Source organism: Sinocyclocheilus anshuiensis, unplaced genomic scaffold (genome assembly GCF_001515605.1).
Source record: "Sinocyclocheilus anshuiensis isolate Anshui unplaced genomic scaffold, SAMN03320099.WGS_v1.1 scaffold2739, whole genome shotgun sequence".
NCBI lineage: Eukaryota > Metazoa > Chordata > Actinopteri > Cypriniformes > Cyprinidae > Sinocyclocheilus > Sinocyclocheilus anshuiensis.
Genome location: NW_015542334.1, coordinates 228,590 through 238,189, shown reverse-complemented (window position 1 = coordinate 238,189; position 9,600 = coordinate 228,590). Strand labels below are relative to the sequence as shown.

General features: G+C 35.7%; 1 protein-coding gene across 1 annotated transcript in view; it reads left to right on the top strand.

The window, feature by feature from the left end:
• LOC107691076 (plexin-A1) overlaps positions 1 to 9,600 on the top strand; it is a 131,852-nt gene that overhangs the window by 59,407 nt on the left and 62,845 nt on the right. The window contains 1 exon segment of the mRNA XM_074187014.1: positions 4,763 to 4,900. Coding sequence (XP_074043115.1) covers positions 4,763 to 4,900 — 138 coding nt within the window.

Below are 9,600 nucleotides of genomic sequence, written 5' to 3'. Positions count from 1 at the left end.
TTGTCTATGTGTGTGTGTGTGTGTGTGTGTGTGTGTGTGTGTGTGTGTGTGTGTGTGTGTGTGCGCGTGTGCGCGCGCGCGTGTGTGTGTGTGTGTGATATGGGCTGTCCTGGCCTCTAAAACCTTTGATCAGATCTCTGCCACGACTTTAAAGGCGTTTTATGTGCCAGCGGTTTTCTCTGGCAGACACTCCTTTCCCAGAACATAAAAGTTCCCATGATTCATTTCTATTGTTTCGATCAGTTCCTTAAGGAAGAGCTGTTTATACACGTCACCTCCCTTCCAGAAATGTGTTGTCGTGATGGCATCAGATGGTAATACCATGGTATTTTGAGATATAATCCTCAGAATCATTAATAAAAATAGCTGATTATCATTTAGTTGTGTCTCTGCTCTTATTTTATAGTCTGTTAAACTCTGTTTACATTCAGTTTCCACATTTTTTAAAGAAGAGCATTGCACAAGATTCGTTCATTAATTATAGATTAATCCATTATCTTATTCATTTAATTTGCCTTATTAAAAGATCATGTTATTTTAATTGTATTCAAATTTGATTATTTCCTCATTAAGCCATGACATTACTGTAGTACCATCTTAATTGAACATGTAATTTTGGCAAGATTTCAAAAGGTTGAGATGATCAGAATGACGGTACTAACCAAGTTTGCTAACCTGTAGACCAGGAAGGAGATTTGATTCCGATCTCTTGGCAGCAGAATATATTTTTCATCTAATTAGTGTAATTTGATTAATGCAGCCATGAGACACAGAGTGACTGAACCTCTCTGCTTTCATTGAAATGTTGTTCACTTCCTTTTTGACCCCAAGAACTTCCTTCCAGACACCCCTAGAGCGCTGTTAATTACTCTCACACACACACACACACACACACACACACACACACACGTGTGGATCGATACACACTTCACTCTTAATTGGCGTTGCTGACGTTGGCTTGCGGTCGCTCTGATGAACCTCTAAACACTCGCTGTGAGTTCAGTCGCTGTTCACCGGATTCACTTTCGACACACATGCCGCGTCCAGGGGTCGATGCCCCCGCTGTTACCGTGGCAACAGGCCAGACCACAGCTGCGCATCTGTTTCCCACCTGGTTCCCTGGCGACCACCCAGCTGTCAACACACCGCTGCCACATGCCACAGCTGAGCACCTGTGTGTGTGTGTGTGTGTGTCCTGTTGCTCCACACGTTACTGTACACTCACGGTGTTACTGAGACGGGTTGTGTTTCCTTTACAGCGGTCGGACTGTGAATTCACTAGTCATTTAGATTACATTTTTTAACATTCAAAATTCTTCAATTTAATTAGATTTATATAGATTAGAAGTTATATTATTTTTTAAATGTTAAATTTATTTATTTTTATTTACAGTTTTTTAATTTTTTATTTAAGTTTATTTTATAATCTTTTTTTATAATTGTACAATATGCATTTTTTATATTGCTTTAATTTAAAATTTACCCTTTTTTTGAGAATTTTTTTTCTAATGTACAGCAAGTGCTTTAAGTGCTATATATATATATTATTTATTTATTTCATTCATATTAAGAATGAATTGCTTTAATATTTAAACAGTGAAGATGTTTTTCTCGCACTCTTCCTCTGATTATTTTTTTCTGCTGGTGTTGAATTAAAGAGAAACAGGCTGGGCAGATTTCTAACTTTAGGCAGCTGACTGATGGTAGTGTTCAGCTCCAGCATTGTTTGTGACTCTTAAAGCGTCCTAATAATTTCAGATGTGTGGACGCTGCAGTGATATCAGGGGACAGGAAGTGGAATATGTCATCGTTTAATTACGTCTGGCTTCCTTAAACACTCATTTTAGGCATCGTTGCTTTGGTAATAATCACCCACTTCTCCCTGAGGAAGACCAGTCCTCTAGTGACTGCAGATTAGACACTCACTCACTCACTCACTCACTCACCCCCCCCCCCAATTTTTTATGTCTATAAGGTTCTTATTAAGTTCAATATATATTTTTTTGGTTTTTAGTCATTTTAGTACTTCATCTTAAATTAAAATTATAACTTTTTTCTTTGCAACTACCTGAAATATAATATAATTTCAAGAAGTGAAAATGTTTTTATGGTTTTAGTTTTAGTTAATGATAATAGCCCTGTCGTGTTCCCATGAGTGCACGTCTAGAGCAGATACTGCTGTGTTTCTCATCCGGAGTGGTGTTTATTTGACTTGCTGTAGTTCTGGAAAGCACAGATCCGTTAGTGTCACGTCTGTGAAAGTGAGCATCATCTGGAAACCATCAGATTCTATTTTATGCATATAAACACATGAAACCTGTCACACAGCAGATTCACATGCATTTGAATTATCTAGTTTTTGGGACGTATTGCGGACGTGTAAGTGCTCAAGTTTAGATCTTCCAGATGAAAACACAAATTGATTAGACATCTCAGCAACTTTCCTAACAGGACTTGATGCCATTTTTTTGGTTTTAAAGAAATCTTGAATTATTAATCAAATCATTAATTTTGAATGTATTGGATTAGATTGTATTTGTATTTATTGAGACTAATAGTTGCCATGGTAGCATTTCTCAGTTTAACTTACACTAAAATTTAATACTTAACATGTACTAAAATAATAAAAACTAAAACTGAAAATAAATAGATAGATAGATAAATTAATAAATAAAAACTATATAGATGTATTTAAAAATGAAAATACAAAATTTGTTACTAAAATGAAAAATACAAAAATAAAAACTAATAAAAAAAACTATATAGACATTTAAAGAAAAAATACAAATGAATTAAAAACTATATAGATGTATTTAAAAATGAAAACACTAAAATCTTTACTAAAATGAAAATGGAAAATACAAAAATAAAAACATTCAAAAAACTATATAGACATTTAAAGAAAAAACAAACAAAGCTTTTACTAGAATGAAAATTAAAATGGGAAATATAAAAATAAAAACTTATTCAAATAAACTATATAGATATTTAAAGAAAAACAAAAACAAAAATACTAAAACCTTTACTAAAATTAAAAAGTAAATTGAAAATATAAAAATAAAAACAATAAAAAAACTATATTAAACTATATAACTATTCTATATTACTAAAACGTTTACTAAAATGAAAATGGAAAATATAAAAATAAAAACTAATTCAAAATATTAATAAAAACTACTATAGTATCTTAAAGATACTAAAATATCACTGTTGTGTTGCAGCATGATCCCAGGCGGCTTGTTTTAATATTCTCTTGCATTGCCTCTGTAATGTGTGTATTGCTCATTCATGTATGCTCAGTGTGTAAGTGATTTTATGTGGTTTGAGATGAAATGTTGCTATGTTAACAGGCTCAGTGCATTACAGATACTCTATCCTCATATCACAGAAGCGTGTGTTTGCAGCAGAGCGATTACCGCGTCTCCGTCAGAGATGCTGCTCAGTTAATGCTGCATGTTTATTGAGAGCAATAGAAGTGATGGATGTGTTCAACATGCAAGAACAGCACCCTTCCCCCGGGTCTCATTACATTCATACACTCATATATGCTCACTGTATCTGAATGAGAAGTCTGTCATCATTCACTCGTGTGTCGATTCAAACCTGTGTGACTGTGTTTTTAATGTGGATCACAAATAGAGACGTTCGTAGTGAATAACGGCTTACATTTGACCCTGTGCTTCACAGAAATCTGTGCTGTAATATATACTACTCTTCTAAAGTTTGGGATTTTTTTTTTTTAAAAGAAGTCTCTTCTGCTCACGAAGGCTGTATGTATTTGAGCAAAAATACATAAAAAAAATGTGTGAAATATTATTACTATTTAAAACTCTGTTTTCTATGTGATTATATGTTAAACTGTAATTTATTTCTGTGATCAAAGCTGTATTTTCAGCATCATTACTCCAGTCTTCAGTGTCACATGATCTTCAGAAATCATTCTAATATGCTGATTTGCTGCTCAAGAAACATTTCTGATTATTATCAATGTTGAAAACAGTTGTGTTGCACGATATTTTTGTGGAAACCCATATATATATACATATACATATACATATGTATGTATATATATATTTTTAAAAAGCAATTTATTGAAATTTTTCAGTCTCTGTTTTCCTGTATATTCTGCTAAATATCTTCACATTTAAAGGTCCCTTTATCTAAAGTTGTGGTCTATGTTTCTTGTTTTTGCTAAATGTTTCTTCATTGCTGTCTCTGCTTGTAAAAGTCAAGAATGCTAATTGGCTCGTTAACACAGAGTTTGCAGTTTGAATGAATCACAATGATTAATAATGGAAATTCTTTATGACATTTCATGGAGAGCCAGTGATTCCAGATGACCTTTGTGAACGGCTGTGTGTGTGAAGACGTTTAGTTGTAGTCATCATGTCAAGCGAGGTTTGTTTATAAGTGGAGTGTGTGATTGGTGCAGTAAAACTGTATGAATGTGGTGTAATAGTTGCGTATGTCTTCATTGTATGATTCAATTAGCGGCTAATGCATCTAATCCTCTTGTAGTGGTTCGGAGAGATTGATGCTGAATGAGGGATTTGATCCCGGCGCTGCAGGGATGGGAACGCTCTCATCCGCTCGCGATTCTCTCCTGAGAGACGATGATTATATTCGCAGTGATTGTTGTCCTGATGCTCTGATGGCATTACTGTAATGATGTTTGTGTTTTCACATGATGAAAGCATTTGGTCTGGTGTTGTGAGATATTAATGAGATGCTAATGGTCTTGCCGTGGCTTGTGTTTTGTCAGATTCTGATTAATTCGGTGAGTCCGTCCAGGCCGGCGCTGCTGTACGAGAGCGTCCCGGTGAGCGAGGGCAGTCCGGTGCTGTGGGACACGCTGTTCAGCCCAGACCTGCAGTTCATCTACACACTCACCGACAGACAGGTGAGCACACTGACTTTTACAACATTAAAAATGATGATTTTCAACACGGTATTGTAATTGATGAGAAAATGTGTTTAATCTCCATGAAAATGTCAATTGCCCTACTCCCTAGGAGTGTGTTCTTTGAAGGGCGCAGGGCATTACTGTCTTATTTACTATGAAACTTTTTCAAACTAAACTTGCTTACACTACCGTCTTAAATCATATTTCTATATCTGACGTAAAATATTTTGAATTACTTTAAAATAAAGACGATTTTATTTAGACTATTCTACATACGTTTGTATGTGAAGTCGAAATCAACCCCAACTTTGCTTTAAAATGCATCGCAAGATCTCCTAACCGATGATCACAAACGGAAATCACTTCCGTGAAGAAACCATCGCATGTTCCTTTCACTAACAGACTTCTGGAAGGGCCCTTCGTGAAGCCATTCAGTTGTTCACTTTCGTTTGGAACGTCCCTACAAATGTGCAGGTGTGTGAAATATGCAGGTGTGTGGAGGTTAGCGAATCAGATCAGAGTCATTTGCATATAGAAGTCTTAAAGATGCAGTGCAAAAGACCTTGACAGACATTATAAACGGAGAATGAAATAAATGATAAAAGTGTAGAATGTGGGCTCTTCATTGGATGATCATCTTGAATGAAAGAGTTGTGCTTTAATACAGAGGAGCTGTGATGGAGGTTATCACATGGAGTGTGTGTTTAAGCTCATGTGTTTTAAAGTCTTAACCTTTTTGTTCTGTCTAATCAAATCATTGATCATCTGGAGTAAAGTTAATCCCATAAGCCTTTATATCAGCAGCCAGTGAATCATCCAGTCTCACTGCAATTAAGAACTTCAGTTGTGTGTGTGTGTGTGTGGTTCAGTATTGATCGTGTGTGTGTGTGTGTAGAGTCTGTAAAAAAAAAAAAAAAAACCTAAAAATAGGATGCATGATTGTTATGCATAATCCATTGATTCCAGCTGTGGTTGTGCTGCACGAAGGGTTTGCAAAAGCTCATCATGCAACCAAAAGTTTTCATGCAACTATTTCACATCAATGCACACTGAGCAATGGTCTTTTCAGACAGATGCGTCCTAGTGTCTCTTGTTGACATTATGCATTTTTATTAATTATATGCTAATGTGGGTACCTGAACATTACTCAAACAGACATCATGTGATAAACTGCATGATTTTATATTTGTTTTTTTCTGAGCATGACCATGACAAGACATGTTATCGGTTGCTTGCTTTTTTGCTATTTTTGTAGCTTTATTCTTCATAATAAACACTTTCTGCTGTATTAATAAAATTCATTATAATTAATTTATCAATCAACCTCTATATATAGTATATACAGTATATAGTGTGCAACACACACACACACACACACACACACACACACACCTCTGTAATGCAGCTGTGTGTGTATCTGCTCTATACGTCACATGAGACTCCATCAATCGGCTGTTGAACATTCACTCCTGGATCCCGATAAAACATCACGGCTGGACACATAATCAATAATAAATATCACAAACTCGTGATATTATGTGAGGTGTGACGTTTAAAGTTAGGCTGTTTTGATGTAATATATAATCATGTGTTGCTTTAATTATAATTTTCCATGTTTGTCTCACATTCTGTGAAGGATAATAAAACAGACTCTGAATTCTGATTGGCTGAGCCACACGCATGCATTTGCACATGCCCACTTCTGACCAATCATGTGAGTTTGGGGCGGGGCTATCAGCTTAACTTACCAATGAGAGAGAGAGGGAGTTTGATATGGAGAAACCCATTTAAAAGCTAATTCCTGCACTTCTGTTTGGTGATGCTAGTAAAGCAGAAATATCACACTGCCACTTTAAAGGACTTTTTTTAATGATTTTGACATTTTATGTGTGTGTTTGAGACAAGATAATGATGTCTCCCGAAAGAATATGCCTGCAAAATAAAATAAGTCGTTCTTTATTCCCTGTCTCTTTGTGTTCCGTCAGTTTCTATTTTTCCCGTTTTCTTCGCAGGATAATGAAAACGCAGGCGGAGAGTATGCGGCGCCGCTCGGCAGAAGTTCCATTTAAAGCCCTGACAGATAATTTAGCATTGGCCCCTTGTTCTCCAGTACTTAATTAAAAAGTGTTTGATAGCCTGTCTCCCGGGCGAACCACTGCGCAATAGGACGCCCTCCAGATGAAACCAGATGATAGTCACATCTGGATGACACTTGAACGGATATCAAACTCAAAACTCCCTCCTCAGTCACTGCGGCTTAAACTAGGAGGCAAAACAACCAGTCGTCATGGCGATGACATCACAGCTCATTAACATTTGACCGCCCACATTCCAAACGGAAGTGAGCAGCTCTATGCCCTACTCCCTAGGAGTGTGTTCTTTGAAGGGCGCAGGGCATTACTGTCTTATTTACTATGAAACTTTTTCAAACTAAACTTGCTTACACTACCGTCTTAAATCATATTTCTATATCTGACGTAAAATATTTTGAATTACTTTAAAATAAAGACGATTTTATTTAGACTATTCTACATACGTTTGTATGTGAAGTCGAAATCAACCCCAACTTTGCTTTAAAATGCATCGCAAGATCTCCTAACCGATGATCACAAACGGAAATCACTTCCGTGAAGAAACCATCGCATGTTCCTTTCACTAACAGACTTCTGGAAGGGCCCTTCGTGAAGCCATTCAGTTGTTCACTTTCGTTTGGAACGTCCCTACAAATGTGCAGGTGTGTGAAATATGCAGGTGTGTGGAGGTTAGCGAATCAGATCAGAGTCATTTGCATATAGAAGTCTTAAAGATGCAGTGCAAAAGACCTTGACAGACATTATAAACGGAGAATGAAATAAATGATAAAAGTGTAGAATGTGGGCTCTTCATTGGATGATCATCTTGAATGAAAGAGTTGTGCTTTAATACAGAGGAGCTGTGATGGAGGTTATCACATGGAGTGTGTGTTTAAGCTCATGTGTTTTAAAGTCTTAACCTTTTTGTTCTGTCTAATCAAATCATTGATCATCTGGAGTAAAGTTAATCCCATAAGCCTTTATATCAGCAGCCAGTGAATCATCCAGTCTCACTGCAATTAAGAACTTCAGTTGTGTGTGTGTGTGTGTGGTTCAGTATTGATCGTGTGTGTGTGTGTGTAGAGTCTGTATTAAAAGCCTCTTGATTGGTTGAGATGTTTTTACTAAAACACACTGACAGTAATGGAAGAAAGAGGGAAGGTTTTCTCTCATTTCTGCATTAGGGGTCGTTCACACAGCACACGTTCTTCTAGTATGTACACGCGCCAGATGGACTTAGTTTTCACACTGGATCAGTGTTAGTTTAAATGTACCAATTAAATCAATCAAGATGCAGGATTTACCAAAAAAAAAAAAATCTTTACAATTTTATGCAATGACACCTAAAAGTATTTTAAATGCATTTAAATTCCTTTGTGACGGAACAAACTACTTCTCCCATAATACATTGCGAATTGTAATTGAATAAAAAGTGCTAATACAATATAAAACTACTGATTTTATATTCATTTTCTGTAAAAATAAAAAAATATAAAAAAAATAAAATAAAACAAAATCATATTTATTGCAAAGTATGCAATATGTTAAAAGTTTGGGATTGGTAAGAGTATTTATTTATTTATTTATTATGTCTCTTCCACTCACCAAGACTGCATTCGTTTGATCAAAATTACTGTAAAGGCAGTAATACTGTTAAATCTGATTACAATTTATAATAGCTGTTTTCTATGTGAATCTCTGTTAAAATGTAATTTATTTCTGTGATGCGCAGCTGAATTTTCAGCATCATTACTCCAGTCTTCAGTGTCACATGATCTTCAGAAATCATTCTAATATGCTGATCTGCTGCTCAAGAAACATTTCTGATTATTATCAGTGTTGAAAACAGTTGTGCTGCACAATATTTTTGTGGAAACTGTGATGCATTTTATTTTTCAGGATTCACAGATGAATAGAAAGTTTAAAAGAACAGCATTTATATGGAATAGAAATAATTTGTAACATTATACATGTCTTCACTGTCACTTTTGATCAATTTAATGCATCCTTAATTGATAAAAAAAAAAAAAAACTTTTGAACGGTAGTGTGCTTATATGTACTTATTCATGTTAATTTTCAAATATATATTTTGTATGTTGACTGTAAAAGTTTGTAAATACACTCCAACACAATCATTTCCCACATCACCTGATAGCTGAGTTTGTTTTCTCTGAGATATTTGTGTTTTTGTGTTGTGTATGTTACACACACGCCTCATCACCGTGTCTCATATTTGATTGACATTTGAGGCTCTGAGTTTTTCCTCATCTGTCAGAATGTGTGTGTTTGTGTTTTTACACACACTATCATCAGGTGTTGTAGTGTGTGTCATTTATCTTGAATTCATTTGCGTCAGTTATGGCTGCAGGCTGCAGTTTAACACACTGAATATCAGATGAATGGTGCTGGCGGCTGCTCTCGAGTGTGTGTGTGTTACATGATGAGTTTCACCATGTATTAAAATGACAAATTAATATTGAACATGCGTCAAACGGTGTTGCCTTTATTGCATGTTAATTTCCTTTGCTCTTTTACGCTGTATGTTTTCACACACACTGACAGGCTGCATATGGTCAGCTTGTTTCACTGAGCGGCTCTTGTGCCCCACACACACTCTCTCTCTC